Source organism: Harpia harpyja, chromosome 2 (assembly GCF_026419915.1).
Source record: "Harpia harpyja isolate bHarHar1 chromosome 2, bHarHar1 primary haplotype, whole genome shotgun sequence".
NCBI lineage: Eukaryota > Metazoa > Chordata > Aves > Accipitriformes > Accipitridae > Harpia > Harpia harpyja.
Genome location: NC_068941.1, coordinates 50,102,968 through 50,124,651, shown reverse-complemented (window position 1 = coordinate 50,124,651; position 21,684 = coordinate 50,102,968). Strand labels below are relative to the sequence as shown.

At 38.6% G+C, this 21,684-nt stretch overlaps 2 protein-coding genes across 3 annotated transcripts in view; one reads left to right on the top strand and one right to left on the bottom strand.

The window, feature by feature from the left end:
• Positions 1 to 272: 272 nt before the first annotated feature.
• Positions 273 to 8,308, bottom strand: SPCS3 (signal peptidase complex subunit 3). The gene is made up of 5 exons (XM_052779461.1): positions 8,084 to 8,308; positions 5,557 to 5,630; positions 2,785 to 2,861; positions 1,223 to 1,338; positions 273 to 722 (listed from the first exon to the last, which is right to left on the bottom strand). Exons 1-5 carry the CDS (start codon positions 8,224 to 8,226, stop codon positions 590 to 592), a joined length of 543 nt encoding a protein of 180 aa, XP_052635421.1. The 5' UTR covers positions 8,227 to 8,308; the 3' UTR covers positions 273 to 589.
• Positions 8,309 to 10,887: 2,579 nt separating this feature from the next.
• ASB5 (ankyrin repeat and SOCS box containing 5) overlaps positions 10,888 to 21,684 on the top strand; it is a 39,404-nt gene continuing 28,607 nt past the window's right edge. The window contains exons 1-2 of one of the 2 annotated variants that reach the window (XM_052779434.1): positions 10,888 to 11,081; positions 21,358 to 21,650. In XM_052779434.1, coding sequence (XP_052635394.1) covers positions 21,455 to 21,650 — 196 coding nt within the window. In that variant the 5' untranslated portion in view covers positions 10,888 to 11,081; positions 21,358 to 21,454. Of the gene's footprint in view, positions 11,082 to 18,377; positions 19,297 to 21,357; positions 21,651 to 21,684 lie in introns of those variants that run through there. The other variant, XM_052779442.1, reaches the window with a different exon arrangement.

The following is a 21,684-nucleotide window of genomic DNA, read 5'->3' as shown; positions in this document are numbered from 1 at the left end:
AATACAGAACTGCATGTGGGCTACATCAATGGCACTCAAAACAAGATCTACAGGCTGACTGACAGATAACGAACTATCAGTTTTCAAAGTTGCTGTTGGCAGTTCTAGAAAGGACCAAGCTTACATGCTAAGCATGCATTTAGCAAAATGCTGTAAAACACAATAGCCGTTTCCTTCAGGCACTCACAGAAACTGACTCCAGAAGGTGTGTTTGAGTTCTACACAGATTAAACAACTATCACAGTACCTCAAAAAACCACAGTAAGACTATCTTCTGGTTTAAAAACGTTTATTTAAAAGAAAAGGAGATCTATACCCAGATGGCCAGGAGAAAGAAAAAGAAAAAAACCCTCCTCAGTTTCCCCCCCCCAAACCATTACTCTGCAATTTACCTTTCCTTAAGTTTCAGCTTCAATGTTTTATTAAAAAAAAACCCTGAACTTTCATTTCCTTTTCCTATGCTGTTAGACCTGAGGAAATTAAGTACCTTTCACTGAATGGTTGCATGGGATGTGAGAAGAAACTGCAATAAAATTTATTCACAATATACAAGTATAAAAATATCTTGCTTAGGATTCAGAATTATAATTTAATAACTTTTTGTTGTTTCATAGGTATCTGGGAAAGGTACAGACACATGTCCTGATCCTGTTACAAGAGGTAGAATGCCAGCGTTTGGTACAACATTCCAGGAGAGAGTCAAAGTCACGTTCCTGTTTCCCCTGCAAAAACAACAAAGACTATCAGCACAAACACTCAAGTTAACCAATTTAATTCATAGATACTAATAGTAAATAAATTAGAATGCAAATTGTTTTCCTGATCCAGATATGATGGGCCTCTCGATTTTTAGTTACTTCATGAAGTATTACCTATTTTCCAGATAAGTAACAGTGGGGAAAAAAAAAAAAAAAAGTCTTAACTCCTTTGGAGTTGAGTGCATCACAGAACCAATTCTCCACAGACAAGAATATTGGAAGCAGAAACCCAGAAGCCTACTGCTCATATTAGCAGTGCATCTTCTAGTCTAAAGAAGAAACAGGGTTATCTTCTACCCCAAGGTCATCTTCTAACAATCAAACTACAAAGATGCAATAGACTGATAGAATATCAGATAGAACATAGGTACCTTATGACAGCAATAAAAACACATATAAAATGCAAAGTATGCAAGTAAATGAAGACACCATGAATAACAATAATAAAAAAAGGATTTACTTACTTGAGACCATTTCCATCATCAAAAAAAAAGTACTTTGACTTCATGTCTTTTAAGAACAACCTTGGGTTATCTCCTCTCAACATGATCTTGTCCCAAAGAACCACCTGGTTTAGAGCCTAAAATTACAATTGTAATTAAGTCAGCAAGGTACCTTACAAGATCATATTCAGTCACTGGAATTTCACAGCATTGTTCATCTAAGAACCCTGAAGCTGAAGTACATGCTTGTAATCCATAAGTAATTTAACAAAATAATGCTTTACAGGGAGGGAAACTAGTACTACTACACACTGAAGTGCGGCACAGAATAAATGGAAACAAAGAACAGCTCAATAAAACACGAAAAAGCATTTTAAAAATTCCTAAGTTTTCAAAGACTTATAAAGTATGATGGGTTCTCCTTTTGAATTGCAAAGGTAAGTCACTTTTAAAGCAGTATTTAGACTTTGTTTCAAATAAAGGACTTAAGTTGAGCTATCATGACACTGCCCAGGCATTCAACATTTTTCCAACTTTAATGGAAAAAATCTCTACTTGAATTGCAAGCGTAACGCGAAGAATTTTATGAACAATTCAAAAGCCAGATCCCATATTCTTAAATATTTGAAACTTTACACTGTTCTTTTAAGTAGTTAGGTGCTGAACAGTCCTTGTAGTACCTTATAGAACAATTTAGAAAAAATATTTCTCGATATTTGTAAGAACTAGTGATTTATGTGGAAAAAAAACATCTAGAAGATAAAACATGACAATGAAGTCCCAGACCCTAATAAAGAACCCTAAAAAATATTTCAGTACAAACACAATATCCACCAGCATGTACAAAATAACTTAAGATACTTAAAAAAAAAAAAAAGAGTAGGGAGATAGTTTTGTGTAGCTAGTTAAGAAAAAAACCCAAGCCTTCACTATATCTTTGCAATGGGACCACAGTAGCTTAAACTTGAATTCAGTAGTACCATGGCAGTGTGGTGTTTAATTAAAATAATTTATTTCCATAGGCGGTTCCACATAGCTCCTATCAGATCAGTGAAAAAAAGCCTTCAGCTATCCAAAGTGACCTATCAGTAGCAACCAATCTAAAGGATGCAGCAAGGCCAATTATTTTGAGAAGTATGACAAGATAACATAAACGTATTATGAGGTTACAGTAACTGGTACAGGCAAACACTTCTGCGATCTATGAACAAAGGACCCACCACACCTGGCTGGACCAAAAGCCACTGTATCTTGTTTTAACAGCAGTCAACTGCAGAACTTCAGGGAAAAGTAGACAGGGCAAGTAAGTGAAAAAACTCGTTTACAGTCCACTATTGAAAGTGAACAAGACGTGTTACTTTTCTCCGACTCTGCTGGGAATGTACCAAGTTAGGTTTCATGAGGGTGAACTTCCCACCCTGCGGTTAAACCGTCAAGAAAATAACAGTCATGAAGGCCAGTAAAAACAGTCCAAGCTAGTAGGAAATGCTGGTGCCTCAACCCTTCCCAGCAGAACTTCAGAATGTTAAAAATAGCTGCAGTACAAAATGGGTAATTGCTTCAACTTTCTTTTTGGTACTTACATTGTTTTTTGTTGAATATTCTGCAGACAAATATAGAAACAATTGTTTAACATTCCAGTCAAATATACTCTGCAGATGTATGCAAGTTAAGAAAAATACCATATTGTACTTACATAACCTTGTTTTATTTTTACTAGATCTAAATAGACTATGATGTAAGTTCTTACCTTTCAACATATCTCATTTTATTTATAAATCAGAGCACTTCCAGGAGTTCTAATATATATTTTAATCATATTTAAGCAACAGGTTTTTGGTTTGTTTTTTACTATTTATGAAATCTAACAGCTATTTCCTCCAATGATTTAAGAGTTCTATATGTGACACTGCAAGCTAGTAACCATAATCCGCTGCTAGACGATCTATTATAAAATCTTACACACAAAAGGCAAGACAGAATTCTTCAGTAAATATCTTTAAAGTGATTATTTATACTACCAAAGAACCCTGGTACTCAACTGTCGATCGACATACAAAAGCATTAAACAATATATAAATACAAAATTGCCGGCGTGTAGAGAGTTCAAAGAGCCTGTAATACCCACATTAGAGAAGTTAGTAGATGGGAGGTTATTTCACATCGGAAGGGACACCAGGCATTAGCAAATTTAATTACTTACTTACTACAAAGAAAGTCAGCCTGTTAGACTGGAACAAAACTCTGCTCAGATTTTTGATCAACAGTAAAGAACTGATGACTGCCATTTGAGACTGTCAGTATAATAAAGCTGATATTCTAAACACTTGTCTGTTTATTTAGCAATAAAACGCACTGTGTGTGACTGCTAAGGAAAAGACCTTTTAACTCACAATAAAGATTAGCTGTATCCTTCTATTTCCCAGTCCTCTTTTTAATTCTATTTGCCACTATCTCAAAGAATAAATTAAACAGATTCCCCAACCAGCCTCAGAATCTGTTCTATCTTGTTCCACTCATCCCAAGACTGAATCATGGTTTTAAGCCGCTAATTCAAAAGGCGAGTAAGGAGAGAATAATCAACTGCTGTTGCTGCAAGAATAGCCGGAGCTATTTTACTTGAACATTTTTCATCATCTAAATCAAAACAACAAACCAGATTCTGAAGATCTCCTTTGTAGGATTTCTTAACACTTGTTACAAGTTAGCCACAAATTAAGTATGCTAAAAAGTTTGGGAAAACTGCCTCCTCCCCTTTCCTTTCCCTAGGTTCTTTTTCTGTCATTTTATTTCATTCCTCCTAGGACTAACAACTTGTTTGCATTAATTAAGAGAGCCCATGTACCAGTATCTCTTTACAGATTTTGTCCAAAAAAACCTACCAGAAAGTTGTATTTTACTACTCTACACACTGAAAGGTTTATTTATGCCAGGCATGAAAGATTAAGTCAGAGTTTTTATAAAAAAAATTTTAAAACTACTGCTACTATTAAAAGCCATTAAACCATGGAATCTTTATGTCCACGTACTGCAGACTAATCCTTGTATAAGAACATTTCTTCTGGAGAATCTGTCCTGCCTTGGTCTGCCTCCCCCTATATAACACTGCACACAATTCAATTCATCTACTTTAGAATTTTAGTCTCTGGTGTCAATATGTATAAGCATTCCAGAGGTAAAACTCAGACCTAGAAGTTCACCTCTCCTGCTTCCAGCTGATAAAAAAAAATCCCTCTTATTCCTGTGCAACACACACCTGTAAAAATCTGATTAACTTGTTTATCCAGTGTTCACATGCATTCAAGATTTGTATTTTGTTTGGTTTGCTTACACAATGTAGTATTCTCCAAAACAGGGAAACCGAAACAGAGGTAATCAATGTCTTGCCTAACACAGTGACAAAGAAACAGCAGACAGGGAAAAATCCCAGGAATCTCAGCCCAGCTGCAAAGGCTGCAAAGCAAGGCTTAGTGTAATCACCTGAGGTAAAGCATGCCACCTCCTATTTGATACTGACTTCTGCAGAAAAACACAGAATTTTTTTGGTCAAAACCCTAAATCCTAAGAATGATTCCCTTCTACTGTCAAAAAACCTACCCAAAACAAAACCAAACAAAATCACCCATACACAACTTTCTTTCCCCAGTAAAAAACAGACTAACAGGGAAGCAGAGAAATACAAAAAAGTTGCAAAAAGGTAACAGCAACAAGAAAGATGCCAAAAAGTAACATGATAAATTTTGTAGTACCTCATATGCTTCCCAATGAATTTCATACTATTCAATGTTAAAAGATTTGACAGTTTAACACCTAAGCAAGTAAAGGATTACAATGTCTTAATTTTTAAAGGAAGACAGGTACTTGTATGCGGCTATTACGTGGCCAGAACTTTGAAAGCCTCACAACAAAATGAGTTTGAAAGGTGCATCAGAGTTTCTAGATTCAGTACGACAGTCAAAATGGTACGTTATATAAACCCTATAATTAATTCACACCTCAAACCACCAATACAAACTTCACTTGACAGTAATACCATCCAGATGTTAAACGCACTTCCCACTATTAGATGCAGTGCACTTCACTATAGAGCCCAATTTTGAAAACAGGCATTAAAAAAAAAGAAAGAAAACAACTTGCCCTGTGTCATCTCCTAGAGACTGAACAGCTATTCCAAGTTCTATTTTACTGCTCTCGCTATGTAAATACTACTTTTCACTGCTTTAGATTTGTATTTTAAGTCAAATTGCTAGTTTTCCTCAAGTCCTGAGTATCTGAAGATTGTAAGGTAACAAAAATGGATGTCAAAACGTTCTTATTTCAAAATGTTCGCAAACCATTTCTCCCATTAAGGATATCTGCAGTAATGTCAAATGTGACGAATCCCAGATCACTTCTTTCTCTAGGTCCAGTGAAATCTTCTACATTTTTTCTAAGACAAAACAAAACACAAGATTATCCTTTCTCATTATTTCTCTTCCATGCATTACATATTTCCCCTCCTCCATTTTCTTTACTTTCTTTTAAATATTTTTGGCTAAAATATAATCAACATTACAAAATAAAACCTGCCTTCCAGAAATTATGGAACCCCACTTTTGAATGACAGGCCTTGCCACCACAGTAGTCTTAAGTTATAGAAATAGCCTGTAGACTTTTTGCTGTTAACAAAAATCTGTACCTAAACTGTACTACATTTCATTTCAGTAAAATATGCGTTAGCTATCCCCAAATATATAAAGCTAAATGGAACACCGGTGGCAGCATAGCTGTCTGCCGGCAACCATTTTCAGTATTATTTCTCAACTTTCCATAAAAAAAATAAGCCTCTAGTGCTCAGTCTCATACAAGACACTCCAACCATTAAAACAGAGTTCATATTTGTAGTTCACACAACTTACAAGATTCCTCGCTGGAATGTGTTTAAGAAGCAGTACAAAGAAAATGCTTATTTTCTTCTACATTATGGAAAATCGTATCATTTTGGAAGACTGTATTACAAATCCACATTTGGAGGAATATCTGACACTGCCACACTAAACCACATTAGAAAAAGAAACTGGAAAATAAGAGAGACACAGCAGATATTTTCATATGTATTCACAAAGCTCATCAATTTACCAAACTTACCCTCTACAAAGAGGAACACTATAAACAGGTTGGCAATCAGCTATGAACCTTAATTCCTCACGTAACAAAAATTTTATGAGTTATGAACTCCTTAGTTACATTTATTCCAGTTTGAAAATTAGTCTATTAAAGTATCATTTCATTAAAACTAAGCTTAGTAAACTCAAAGAAAAAAAAAGTTTACTAGCAGAAAAACACTTTTGGAGACAGCAGTTAAGAAAAACACCACCAAAATTTCCCAATTTAAGCCTTGCTATGAATTTCCATCCCTTTGCAAAAAGCAACATCTTCTTAAGTAGTAAACCTTACCAAGCATTTGACTTCATTGCTGAATCACCGTCAGTCTGGTGGAGTAATGGGCCTTAAGCCTGGGGTCTGCAGAACTTCTCAGAAGTTCAAGAAAAGCAACTAAGGTAAAACGCCTCTCATTAATACCAGATCTGTGCATCACAGAAGGAGCTGGCATGGCACTATAAATTTCATCCAAATTAGGCATTACCATGCTACTTCACGTATGTCAAGCTCACTGGAAGACTCAAAAATATGCTTTTATGCTGGTTTTATGCAGTTTGCAATCCTCAATCTAGCATAAATATGGGGTTTATTCTCCTGAGATATTAAACCAATCCAAAAGGTGATGGCAGTTCCCACTCTTTATTTGCATTCATCTCCCCTTTCAAACCCTGCTGCCAGCCATCCACTCCTGCCACGTACCTTGGAGTGGTCCAAAGCTCCGTGAGCTGCTTTAGCTCGCTAACTTGGCCAAAACCAAACTGAACAACCTCATTAGCTGAGTTAAAACAGCTCAGTACCCTGTGAGCCCCATTTGCCAGTGCAGCTCTGGCAAGGGACCGTGTGGCTAGAAGCAGCAGCAAAGACCTCCGCTTTTGGGTGGCGGTAGCAGCTGCTCGTGAAACTACAGCCCTCCACATCATACACACTTAACTTGACGGAAGTTTCCTGCGACAAGGTTTCCTTTTAAAAAAAAAATAATAGAAAAAAATGTAAAAAAGGTTCCCCTGGCACAAGTTTGCACCGGCATATTGTGTCATGCAGGCAACATGCTTATGATGCGGTATTACAGGTTCTACAGCTGGTGCGTTTCACAGGAAGATAAGCCATCCCAGTCAGCCTACTGTCACAGAGCTCGCAAAAACCAAAACGCGTCACCCGTGGAAAAATATGAGGGAACTACTAATCGGAAAAAAAAAAAAAAAGAAAAAAGGCGCTAGGGAGATAAACCCTACATTCGCTTCGGTCCTTGCACCCTCAGAACCGTCAAAAGCAGGTCGACCGCTCGAGTCCGCCCCGCAGGTCACCACCCCCCTACGGGGAGCGGGGCTGCTGCTGGCAAGCAAGCATGCCGGAACGCGCGGGCCCTCCTCGACACCTCCAGCAGCGAAACGCCCAAGGCGGGCGGCACCGCCCCAGCTCCCGCCCGGCCCCGGAGCGCCGTCGTGGGGCTCCCTCATTGGCCCGGGCGGGGAGCGAGGCGGCGGGCAGGAAGCGGAGACCTCCGCGGGCCCCGCCGATGCGGCCGCCGGCGCGGCAGCGGCGAGGAGCCCCGGCCGCCGCTCGCGTCTGCGCCTTCCCGCTGCCGGGCGCTGACGTCCCCTCAGGCGCCCCGGCCGTCACCCGCCCCGCAGCGGCTCCTCGGCGGGCAGCCGGGGACGAGCCGCAGCTCCCAGGCAAACCCTTCCCCAGCCCGGCCCGGCCCTCCTCCGCCACTCCCTTCCCTCTCCCGCCCGCACTCACAGCGTGACCCGGGACACGGCGATGCTGACGGGCACGCTCCGCTCCTTGAAGGCGGTGGTGATGAAGCAGCCGAAGGTGAGCGCCGCCATCACGCTCAAAGAGAAGGCGAAGAGCGAGTTGGCTCGGGACAGCACCGTGTTCATCTCCCCGCTCGGCCCGCCCGCCGCGCCGCGCAGGCTCGCAGGCTCCCAGGCTCCGGCCGCTGCTCGGAGGGGCGGGGGGGGGGGCGGCTCCAGCGGGCCCGGCGGCGCTGGGAGGCGGCAGGAAGCGGGCGGCGGCGCCTGGGCTGGGGCCGCGGAGGAAGGGGGGGGGGGGGGGGGGGGGGGGGCCTCGCCGACGAGCCCGCCCGCCCGGGGCGGGGCCACGCGCCTGCCGCACCGCGCCTGCGCCCGCTTCCGCCAGCCGTCGGGCCGCTCCGAGGCGTCGCCGCCGGTCCCGACATGGCGGTGGGGCAGTCGCTCGCTGCCCGCCTGCTTCCCCGCCGTTCCTCCTTTGCCCCCCTACCTCCCCCCGCGTCTCGTCCTGCCGGCTAGCCGGCAGTTTTGCGCCGCGATGCCTTTTGAGACCCGCGCCCTCTGAGGCACCTCTCAAACTTGGGAGTTTGGGGGAAAAAATGCGTTGTGCCTTATGGCTGTCGCGTGTCAGAGGTGACTGACTTTCATGAAAGAGCCTGTACGGTGTTTCTGCGCCGGCCTGGTTTATAGAGGGAGAAAAAAGAAAAAAACCCAAAAACATACACCTGAAGACGAGACGTGCCTGGTTGGTCGTGCCCTGTTTAGCTGCGGGTGGTTTATTTGTCTTTTGCGAGCCATCCTCGCAGCGGTTTGTCGGTCTGCTGCGTGGCTGTGGGATGGTGGCCTGTGGTCGCTCACAGCCCTGGCCCCTCGGCACGTCTGTATCCCCCGGGGCGGGGGTCCCCGACGGAGGGCTTCTGGGGGTTGCTGTATTCTTGTCCTGGTCCCTTCACAACTTCGGGGAAAAAAAGGGTTTTTCCGTGTTGGGGCGTTTTTGGTGAATTAGTTGTTTGCCACCTGCTATGTTCTAAAGGCATTCGTTTTTAGAGGGAAGTTGGTATTTGTGGCTCTGGTGGATTTTTGCATTTATATAATAAAAAGTAAATAACGTTTGAGGCAAAGGCTTGTTTTTTCATTTGATGTCTGTGTCTTGCTTTCACTGGTATTGTGCCTTGCCATTCACTACCTTGTTTCCTATAGGATGTTCCTATTGAATTCCACTTCGCTACGTACAGACTCGGCATGTAAACCATCTTGTATAGAAATGTGATTTAGTAGCTGGGCATGCCATTGGAATCCTTTAACAGATGGCTCAGTGATCCCACCCCGCTCGCAGGGTGAGGCAGTCTTTCACCTTACTACTGCGAGTTGGTTGAAATTTCACTTCAAATCGGTACTAGCAAAGCTTAGCTTATGTAGTGAGGTGGTTTCTAACTCCCTGTCCTAGGCCCCTACTTGGCGCCCATTCCTGCTCCCTGGGCCTGCAACATTATGAGTCTGAGAAGTGGGGAGAGAGAGCCCTTACAATGGGGTTTTCTCCATATTTCACTGTATTGAGTACACCAGGCCTGATTAACACAGATTTCTCGAGTGGACAACAGGTGTCAGCAGTGGTTCAGTTATGTTTAACTTCCCAGCTCTAAGATTCCAGTGCTGTAAATACAGGGAGTAGGAACAGGAGCTCAGATGCAGGGATCTAAAAAGGTGGAAGGCCTGCCTTATGGTGACTGAAGGGATAGGGAGAAGGAGGTGTGGACTGTCAGGCCATTCTGAAATACCTATGTTCTGTAATGATGGTGCTGTTTCTTTTCCTCCACTGTTACTGAGCGTTAGGTCTGTGAGTTGGGGAAGAAAAATCTTTGCAGATAAAGGTAGGGAATGGAAGAGGAAAAAAAATCATACTAATGCTCTGTGTTTCCACCCAGCTTGAGTATCTGTAGTACATCTGTTTAGCACTACTATTAAATGTAGGATGTGAAGGTACCTATGGGGACATTCCTTGCAGTTGGCAACCTCTGTTCCAGTATGCTGTTGGTGTCTGTGTGTCTGTACATTTGCTGTAGTGAAATCAGTCGCAGGTCCAAAGAGGACAGGCCCTTCAGCAACGTTCTGATAAACTCTTTGCCAGTTTGCATTTGGTAATTCTTGACCTTCCTGATATTCCGGAAGAGTTCCAGAAACACAGAGAGTTTCTTGTGTAAAGGTTTTTGTTGGCTTGTTATTGTTTTATGTTTTGATTTGCTATTCAAAACATTAATTGTTGGGAGGTAAAGGTTTTTGACTTATGCTCTGGAACATAGCGTTACTGAAACCTTGTATAACTGTTACTGAAAAGTGGGTACCTTTCCCCAAAATATTTGAAGACTTGGAAGCAACAAGGAAGCTTTTACTGCAAACTGGGGAACCTAAACGTTTCAGAAGTTGTGAAATCTCTGCTATAATCAAAAAGATAGTTTAAAATGTGAAGGTTATTCTTTTCTTGTACCTACAAACAAAGGCTCAATTGCCTTTGCTCTTGCTTTTAGTTCTTATAGTTGCTATTTAGAGTTTTTTTCATTAGATATTAAACAACTCTGCTGTTGGGGAAAACTTAAGTAACTAAGGCAGAACATATAGGAGTAAAGTAGTGAAATTTCCAAAGCAGCAGTCAAGTACCTGAAGACGACCAAAATCAAAAGGTTTAGCCAAATTGACATTAGCATGTGTTTTTAAGACAAATTAATAAATATGGCTGTTGTTCATGTAGTTTTGGATTTATTTTAGTAGAACCCTTAAATAAATGTCACTTTAAAACATGGTATGCAGGGGAAGACAGATGGTGTAGTTTATTGAAGGACTGATCCGTTACTGTTCCAGAACAAATAAACCTGTAGCTTTTTAATGACTGAAATCTTGCAAAATCGAAAGAGGAGAAAAAGTTTGAAGATAAGACGGCAGTTATGAAGTAAGAAGGGAAGAGGATTATTCACAATAGCTCTTTGCTGGTAAGTTCCAAATTGTTCTGTGAAAAATATGAAATCTGTTCTTTTTGTAAAGAATAGTGGCATAATATTAGTGTCAGAAGTCACTGGCAGCTAAATAAGTTGTGTTAGTCTGAATGGATCAAATCTTATAATTATGAAAACAAATTTATAGAATCTTGGGGAGGCAGAAGTATTTGGGAGATCATTTCCAGGATGCAGTGGTGTAAGGTATTCAGTATGCCTAAGCAGCGTACTCAGGCCCAGACCAGCAGAGCATCTAAGGCATGGCAGTGCTCAGGCTGGTTCTTACTTAAGAAATTTTACAATTTTTCTTTACAGACTAATTGAACAAAATGCAGAGATGGGATTTGGAGCAGGTCTGAAATGTAGAATTCTCCCTTCTTCTCCTGTCCTTCCCCAGAATAATCTGACTTTGGAATTGTGTTCTTATTCACTCTTTGATCTATCGGTTGTGTTCTTTTTTTATAGTGTCGGCACTTCAACAGGATTGATCCCAGTCAGCAGCTGATGATTAGTCTTCTGAGAGAGAGAGAGAGAGTAGCTTGCTTTCTTTGGTTGATATGTTTCTACTCTGATGTTTACGTTAGTGAGTGATTCCTTTAATCATCTATTAACAAAATGGCAAGTGTTGACATTGACCATCAACAGAGATTGCTACGAGTTGTTTTTCCGCTAAGTCAGATTGGTTCTAATGTGGTACATGTAGATAGGAGCTTCAAAGTAGCTGACAGTTTGGGGTGTATGGTTTGTGAATTCCAGGTGAAGGGGAGGTGTTAACTTCAGCCCTGGTGGTAGCACCTTCTTGGGGCTTAAGCTTCTATCTAATTTTATGGGTGAAAGTTTAGGTGCCTGTGGCATCTTTGGTACCTTGCTGGTTAGATGAGGACTGTATAGATAACTTTTTTTGGTCTAGGGCCGTGTGTATACTTCCTAAATTTTACCATAAATGTCTAAATCCTTTATTGAATTTGTCTTTTATTAATTATCGAAATGTTAACTCTTTAAGAGACAATAGCAATACACAGCCTTTTAGGCAGCTCTGGGTATGCAGATGAAGATTAAAATAAATGTGGCCATGAGCAACTTGGGGAATTTTTGTCTCTGTTGCAACAGCCCCCTTTCAGTTAGCACCTCTTCTGGGTGGGCCGTTTTTACAACTGGTGTGGAAGGGCTGTGGCTAAGAGAAGCAGTCTTTCTGGGCTGCATTGAAGGGGTTTTGTTTCTAACCTTCTTCTCACCTCCATTTTTTTGCTTTGGATTTACAAAGTATGGAGAATAAGAAGATAAGCAAACAGTAATTTTCGCTTGCCTGTTTCTTATTGCTAGTCCTCCAGCAAGAAAATCTTGGGGAACTTTAAATTTCTGATTTCAGAATTAACTTCGTATTTTATAACACTGTCTCATTTAGCAGCATAAGAATGCTGCATCGGAGATGGAACCAAATATTCTTGGCTCCAAAACCAAGTATGTTTTGGAGCCCAACACAGTTCATTTTTGGCTCCTGGCAGATTTGCTGTTGTCCATTCCATGGCATACGAAGCCATGTTAGGTAAAGTCCTCTCATACATTACTGACTCAGCTGAAGCTTTCACACTTCATTGTGCTTTGCATTCTGTGGCAAGAAGCCTGTGTGCTACTGATCCACCTCGCTCTGGTTTTACCTCATTCCCTAAGTCAGTTACAAGTTCTTCATCACAAAGTATTTTTATGTCTCTTGTAAAAGCACCAAGCAGAGACTGTCATGCCTTGATATCACATGCATGATGATATCACTTAACCGGTACCAATTTTAGTGGATGGAAAAAACCTTTCGGATATGAACACTAGCACGGGAGTCAGCGTATGGTGACATATGCTTGCAGAATAATCTTTTAACTCTCATCCCTACTAAGTCATGAAACTGACTTTGTAATTTCTTTTTATTAATACCATTCATAGGCACCAAGATATACTTTACACAGAAAGGAGACAAAGGAAACTGCTTGTACTCAGTCTAGAAGAAAACCTGGCAAAATTTTGAAGAGAGGGGGCATACAGTTAAAGGAAACAGATGATTTCTCTGTTTTTAGAAACAGTTTGTAATGAAGAAAAAAAAAATTAGTTAAACGATTAAAGAAAAATTAAAAGACAGACTATAATGTAGAATGAAATTAACAATTTTGAAAGGAATTCAAATTGGTGACAGGAAACTTTTACAACTCAGATATTACTTCAAGCAAATGTTTCACTTTAGAATAATTGACAATGGTCTTATCTTGATGACACAATTTAAAGGTCTTACACATAAATATCTAAAAAATTGCCATGGATCCAAAATAGTTTCATAAGTCCCAGTAGTATTAATTCAAACAGCTGAAGAGGTCTGTCTAGGTTTCAAAGTGGCAGAGAGGTATTTGTGACAGGTGCAAATCTGGTCTTTTGAAAACTGTCAGTTGAAGCAGAAAATTTCTGTCAAGTTCACTTCTCATGTACTAACTGTATATGTGATGAAAACCAAATCTGCTCATCATGGCTCTTCTGGGATTTGAATGATACAGATTTATTTACTTATTTATTTAGAGACAACTATTTAATGAGAACATGTGACATTTTTGCAGTTCATTAAAGAAAAGATTAACTGTATAAACTGCAAAAATACCAGGTTCAGTTACATGAATTTAGATTAATGGGGTGGTTGCACTGCCTACCAGAGAAATAGCAGTTAGTTCTGCCGGGCTAGTTTGAATATCAAAAGCATAGTAGCTGTAGTACTACATACCTAAGGAAGAGGGTCAGTTAGTTGCTGAAGTTAGCTATAAAGTTCTATAGACATGCGGTTGGTGATGAAAACATTTATTTGGAACCAACAAAGGAACTATATAAAGGAAAAGAGATTCACAATGAGAAGACTCTTAAAAGTTTCAGTGATAACAGCCATATCAGTACACTGAGCCATCAAAAATTACAGCTAAATATCCTTATGAAGAGGCACCTTGTATGTGCATTTTGACATTACTCTCCCCTCATAGTTTGCTACTACTTTTTAACAGGCGGCTACTATCTCTGTAGCAGAAAGGATGGTAGGGGGTGTGAGTGGGTTTTTTTCAGTGTGAAGTCCAGCAGGTTAGTTTAAACTCAACAGCTTAAATTGCCAGATTTTGAACTGAAGTGGCTGAATACCAGTACACATTCCTTCCTGTTGATTTCCAGGAAGGGAGAAAGAGGGGCAGGAACCTTTGGCTGAGGAATGGAATGGGCAGCTGGAGGTGGTAACTTTTTAAACTCCTGGGGGGCAAGATTTGCTAGAGTTTGTCTGTCAGCAGGTTGTGTGTGCCTGCTGTCTGACACGTTACTGGTTTTAGTAATGTCTCCAAGTACACACATGACTTATTTTGGAATCTTCTTCTATGATGCTCTTAATAATTGGGTTGTGTCAGGTATCCAAAGAGGACGGCAACAAATACCGTAGGACAAACTTACTATATTTTTTACCAGAACTCAGATTGAATTTACTTGTAAGCAGGTCAGTTATACCTGCTTCCCTTCTATATAGAGCTTTACTGTCAGTGATTAGACGGACTGGTTAAGCAGATCAAGCATGCTCACATGATAATGTTGCTGATAGCAGGGATTGTTTGATATTAGACTTGTAGTTGAAGTGGAATCTATCACCATTGTGAGAAGCAGCTATCCAGTGGGTGGGTAACAAAGTGATAGAGCTTTAAAATTTCTGTGTATTCTTTCAAAGAACTGAGAAAATTAAGAAACTGGAATTTCATAATTGCTTAAATGTCTGAGTTACTTTTAATGTTTTTAAATACATGTGATATAGAGAATGTCTGTTATGTCTAGAGATGCTGGTTGATATTTAAATCCTTGACCAGTAACTCCATTTTCTGGAAATCCAGATGTGCAACTCTGTATGTTAGAACTATTTTCTAAGATAGGAGTAGTATTTTCAACAGACAGGAAAGACAAAACACCTGAATAAAACCAATTTAAATTAATTAAAAGTTAGCAGTAGAATAAGCAAACTTTCCATGATGTTACAAATGAAAAGTTGCATCATTCATGTAACAGAAGAACTTGATTTGTATAGAACCTAAACTGTATCAGAGCACTGATTTTAATGTGGTGGAGGAAAAAAAAAAAAAAAGTACTACCGTATCTACCCAAAGGCATGAATTTGGACTTTCTGGAGCAGTTTGAGAACTGATGGAAATAATGTGCTACGCTAAAATACATCGACAAACTGTATATGTAATAAAACTTGTATAAGGTAAATTTTTTAAATGAACTGGTGTGTTTCATAGTCTTATGAGAGAAGAGGAATGGTGTCTAAATACATAGCTGTTCAGTAGAATGAGTGTCAAAAGTCAGAGCATGACTACTAAGAGGAGGAGGGTGACATGTTTTACGACACTTATTCTGATTTTCCCTGTTACGACACTTAAGATGTCATTGCATTGCATTTTGAAAGACTTTTGGTTAAAGTCTTTAGCGGGGTGATCAGGAGACCTGCATGAATTATGAGAACTGCAGAAACCTGAATGAAACGTAACTTTGGATATCAGTTGTAACTTTACGCTGCATTGTTTGTGTGGGTTCTGGATAGGCATGGCATTAAGGTACTTCTGGAAGAAAAACTGTAAAAAGGAGATGTAGGCCTTTCATTTGTTTGTTTTACAGTGTTGTATTTGCTGCAGTTGGCAACAGAACTCCCAGGTTTTTGTGCTGAGAATATGGCTTTGTCATGTGGTCAGGTAAGTCTGTAGAACTTTTAAGGATAGCAACATGGTGCAGTGAAAAAGCAGTTCAGATCTGAACCGAGCTTGGTCTTTTCTGGATCAAAGTTTGTGTTCTGCCACTTTTCTTCTTTTCATTCCCCCAAAACAGTAGCACAAAGTCTGTACTTTGGCCACCTCTTCTCTTCATATTTTACAAAGAAAGGAGAGTGTCTGGGTTGTGCTAATGGGCTTGAGTTCCTGTTTGGAAAAGGACTCATCAGCTGTTTGATGTCTTCCAGTCACTTCAATTTCTGAATTTCTTGTAGCTATCAGATAAATATGGTATTTTTTTGTTTTTCTATGTCTAAGCATAGACGCATAATATACTTAACTTATGAAGGACATTATTGGAAAGAACCTTTAATATTTTTTGAAGACTTTTATGGTACGTCTGTGGTTTTTTTGTCTTATTGTCAATGTTAACTTAAGGTTAACATTTTGCATAACAACCTATATGAGCAAATGCATTTTAGAATAGTTGCTCTGTATCTAGATTTATTCAGTTCAAATGCTTTGAATAGGAAATAATAGAAAAAATTGCTTAACATACATCAAGGAGGAAATGACATAAACAACATTCAATAACTTTAGATGAGTCAGATAAAATTTTAAGTATTGAGGATTAGCATCCCTTGCGCCCATTAAAATGTAAGTCAGCAGGTCACAAAGCAGGTCATTTTTCTTGCTGAATTAGACATTGCCTTTTTAGTAGCTCAGGCTTCTCAGCATTTTTGAGTCCTTCATCAAGCATTGTATATTTACATCAGAAACTTGGTACTAGAGCTAGTGGCTTCTTACTGATTTTATTTTAAACTCTTTCTGTTTCGAGGTCATTGTTTTAGAAGTTTCTCCTGGTGGGTTGTCTATAATATATAAAATAATGTATTCTTCAAAGCACCTAAGAGTTCCTGTTCCTCTGCCTGGCATCCTATTTCATTAAATTATCTTCTGTTGTATTTGTTATCAGCCAGAAGTTTCAAAACCAGGACAACTATCTTAACTTGTGTATTTTTAGCCACATCTCTTATGTGTGGAGAAAGACAGTGTCATACAAATAATTCCTTATACTGCATTGCATATCTCATCTTTAAAAAACATTTTCACTTTCAGACATTTAGATGTATCTCCAAAATACTGAAGAAAACTATTAAGACAAACTGTAACAGAATTTGTGCCATAATTACTCTTCTACAACCTATATTAATCTACGTATATTACTTTAAAAGATTTAATTAAAAGTAAGTTCTAGAACTAAAGACACAGTATATGCTATAAAGAAATCATATTTCTAAGGGTTTTACAGTCTTTGGTATCAAAAAATGCCTTCAAAGGCTAAATATTTTATCAGTTGTGTTATTTTTCTTGTGTATCTTGCCTTACTGAAAATTAAGCACACTGGTCTTCTAATGCATTGAGGAAAAATTGCCAGAATAAAATAAAGAGTTTCTTAATGTGGTTATGAAATTAATCATAGCAGATAGAGCATACTTTTTTCTAAAAAAAGTAGGTTGTGGGCAAATTGCACTAGATTTCACCATCAGTTTGAATTAGCATTAAACAGGTGCCGCTGCTGAATACCTTCTTTCTGCACTTGGCTACTGCACAGTAAGGCATTAAAGGACAGGCTACTTTGAGCACTGGAGTTTGAAATTAACCACTTTTATAGTCATTATAAATGGCAATATTGCTTTCTTGAATATACTGGTTATGGTCTTTAGAAATGATAACTGACCAAGTGACAATAAAAGGGAATTTAAGACCATAAATTCCAGCATTTGAAGTTTTTTAAATGGTTTTAAAATTAGAATAGTTAATTGGCAGAAATGGGGAAAGCATACCAGAGGAATTATTACATTGTTCTTATTTGTTGGGAATCTGCTAGTATGTCAAGCTAGGTGGATCCTTGTCTTTCACAGTATTACTATGTTCCTAAAACAAAACAAAAATTTTAATACTGTTTTACCTGCAGTGTAGCTTGGTGCCATTTTCCTGTGTGCTATGATAAAACCTTAAATGTTATAATCATTTTACGTGCTATTCCTTTTGTAGCCATTAAGTGAATGACCATTCAATATTACATTTTATTTAGGTTTGTTATCCAAATTTTGTATTAAAAGAAAAATTATTAGATACATAATTAGTTTCAGTATTGTTTTCCCCAGAATATCTGAGTGTTTTGTTAACAGCAATGAAGTCATCTTCAGAATACTCTTTCTCAGTGGTCCTTTTAAACCCATTTTACAAGTGAGGAAATGAGGCAGAAAAATTTCATTCCCAAAAGTCAAAACTATACAGGAAATTTGAATGTCCAGATTAAGCCACTGCTCTTTTCAAGTGCTTTGATGTTTTTATAACATTGTATATTTGTTACATATTGCTGATGCATTTCTATTTGGAAGCTCTCGGTATTCTGCACTGCTGCAAGACCAGACTCCAATCATTTCATGTTGCTGTGCAATAGAAAATTTGGAACACTTACATGCCAGTTTTTTTACACTCTTCCATGGCATCACATTGACTATCAGATCCTTTATTTATTTATGCTTCTACTTTCTGATTTCCATTATAAAGACTGTAGCTTTCTGGTCCTGGTTCTGCCAGTCTGCATGGGCTTGCTCTCAGCTATTTTGTGTTCAAGTCTCAGTATTCACATTGTTGATTCTTCCAAAATGCCGTGTGAGCGTTAACATCTGAACAGTTGTTCTGTTTTCATGACTGGGTGCCTGGTAGCATGGGTTTGCCAACAAGCTGTAATGGCAATTTCTGCAGAGCTTTAGTAGCCTTAGATTAGGATAAACTTCGTTGTTCTTTGCAGTTGGGAGAGTTTCCAATTAAGCTGGCACATATGAGTTACAGAGCTTTAAAAAAGAAGAAATATTTTTAGGAGAGTAATTTTGCCAGCTTCTTAGGAGCATGAGTGAACTGCGATTCTTAAAACTCGTAATTTCTTTCATGTTTATGTAGATTATAGCTGAGGAGGGAAATTTTTGAGAGGACAGAAGACAAGCTTTGATACAGGAATAACCCTCCTGCTCAATTTTCACATTGTTTCTAAAAGCAGAAGTTTTACAGATCAGTGAGGATTTTTGAAAGATCACTTATAGTATACTATGTGCATCCACAGCCTTGTTCTTGAAAAGTTGGGGTTTTTTTTAATTTTTGTTGACTCTCTACAGAAAAATTCAACCTGAAGAAGGCAACCTAACAACTGAGAAATTTCTTTTAAGTAATTTATCTACTGCAGTTACAAGAAGCAAGAAACAGTATTGTAAGGGGAAGATTAACTCTGAGCGCTGCTGTTAACTCCAGCTGTTATTTATAGTAATTGCTATTTGGATTTTCGCCTCTACAAAGACTATCTTGTTAATTAACAAAATGTGGGAAAAGTCCAGATGAGAAAGCCCAGTTACTAGATGACACAATGCGGAGTCAGGAAAAAAAGGGGTCAGGTAAAAGACTATAGGGTCTTATAAAAGGTCTATAATGAAGAAAAAGGTTTTCCATGAGATAATTACGATTCTTCCTTATTCTGCATGGTAAATTTGCAAAACAGGTACTTAAGATGGCTGGGGAATTCTGTGGACTGATTGAGTTAAGCTTAATCGCACTGGTAGAGATACAGAAGAAGTAAGAAATTCCAATACTGGATGTGTTACTAAGGAAAATATAATTTCTATTAGTGATTGAAACGGAAATTGGCAGTGGTGGCTCAGAACATAATGCCTATTTATCCTTATGGAAAACATGACACCTCAATTCAGTGTCAGATAACAATGTGCCAAATATAAAAAGGGATTTTCATTTGGCATTTTAAGTACTCACTCCTGCTTCTAACTATGGTATGAGGAGAGCAGTTCCTATTCTGGCTGGATGAGAAAATGTCTATAAATGAAATTTAGGAGAAAATGTGTATATTTTTTCACACACTAATATAGTTTACAGTGTAAACTGCTTTTTAATTGCCTTTCCTAGTTACTGTTTTGACTTTTATGTGGATTAATTTTTTTCAAAGAAAAAGACTGAATGTCTGTTTCTCTTAAGATAAGCACAATTCAGTTCCTGTCTGTTAAAAATCCTGGTACTTATTTTCAAGCACATTTCCTTTTATCATGTGTTTTCTTCATTTGTATAGGTTTATTTGAATGTAGTTTCCAGAAAACCTTATAGTTTCTTACTCTAATAAATTACTCCTGGAGCCAGATGATAAGAGGTTCTTTATTTTGCCACTTTCCTTTCAGAAATATGATTTTGTATCATATCCTTAATGTCTGCTATGCTGTTCATTGAAGGCAGGGGGATCTGTGGATGCAGTGACATTTGGATTGTACCCTCTGTTCCTGATGGACAGTTGCCAGCATTCTAAAATGTTTTTTTTCTGACCATCAAACAAGAGAATCCAGGGTAGAATAGAAAGGGTGTTTCAGTTTAATATTACTATGGATAGAGTATTTTAAACTATAATTCAAGACTCTATTTCTTTTATTTAAAAGGAAATATGAAAGCTTAGAACAGGACTCTTCCTATGCTGCCATGATTCTTTATTTTAGGGTTATAGCTTACTTAGGAATCTAGTTCTGTCCTGCAGCTCCTCAGTTTGTATCACGTTGTGACACCATTATTTAGTCAGCAGTTACTCACACTAATGGAACAACTTGTGCATAACTGCTGATGACTGTGAGTAATAACTTTATGGTATATAAGCAAATTAATTCTTAAAAAATCTGAGGAATTTAGATTCCCCTCTCTAAAACTGGCCAAGAAATAAAGCCTGTCATGTCATAGGTTTAAAATAATACGATGCAGCACAATGAAATGTGTATCATAAGCATTAGAAATTTTCCATGTTGTGTATTTACCACTGCATTTATTTAAATTTAATTACATTTTCATTAATTTAATTTTAGATGCTCCAAAATCTTATTTATAAAAATATCTAGGAGTTTGATTCTTAAAATCTGTGCTGAATACTGTTTTTTGTATAATACTATAAGCCATGTATACTAGATATTTTCATTCAGCCTGAACAAAATAATAAGAGACTGTAAAAGCTGGTATATATTAAGTCTCTGTTTATTAATGTGAATTTCAAGTATTTACGGATGTGGTTCTAGTTTTGTAAGCAGAAAATACTAGTCTAACATAGAAGTAGCACAAAAGAACAGTTGTACTTAAGAAGCAGGAGAACTTATTTTAGCAAAAAACTGATTACCTGAGTTACCTGGTTTAGTACATGAAATTGTAGTTTTTAATAATAATACTTTTGACAGTGTATTTTTAAACAGGTATTAATAGGGTAAATAATAAGAAATGCAGAATTTTGAATGAAACAGACCTTTTAAGTGGAACAAGTACAATCCAGGGTCTTGGAACCTGTGTCTGTTATATTCCATCCCACTTGAATATCACCAGGCTAGCAGGAGTGGTAGTGAACTCAATACTATGTACAGTATAAATAATCGTCATATTTTGAGCAGCAAGCATCATGACCAGCTGATATTTTCTTTCCTCAGGACCAGTTGTTCCCAAGAGTGCGTGGCTGAAGCCATATGATCTTATCAACACATTTGAGAGCCCTACCCAAACGCTGAGAGAGATTTTGCTGCAGCAATGACTGTCATAGAAGAAAATCGCCCTTTTGCCCAGCAGCTATCCAATGTCTACTTTACTATACTTTCACTTTTTTGTTTTAAACTTTTTGTGAAGATCAGCCTTGCTATACTTAGTCATTTCTACATTGTGAAAGGAAACCGTAAGGAAGCAGCAAGGATAGCTGCTGAATTTTACGGAGTTCCTCAAGGACAAGGTATATTTGTACTTACTATCTTATCACTACTGTT

Excerpts from the sequence above, each read along its gene's own strand:
- SPCS3 (XM_052779461.1), bottom strand. The coding sequence starts at position 8,226 with ATGAACACGGTGCTGTCCCGAGCCAACTCGCTCTTCGCCTTCTCTTTG. Across the intron at positions 1,339-2,784 it reads AATATTCAACAAAAAACAAT|GCTCTAAACCAGGTGGTTCT; the intron begins GTAAGTACCAAA and ends TTGTAATTTTAG. Across the intron at positions 723-1,222 it reads GATGATGGAAATGGTCTCAA|GGGAAACAGGAACGTGACTT; the intron begins GTAAGTAAATCC and ends TTGTTTTTGCAG.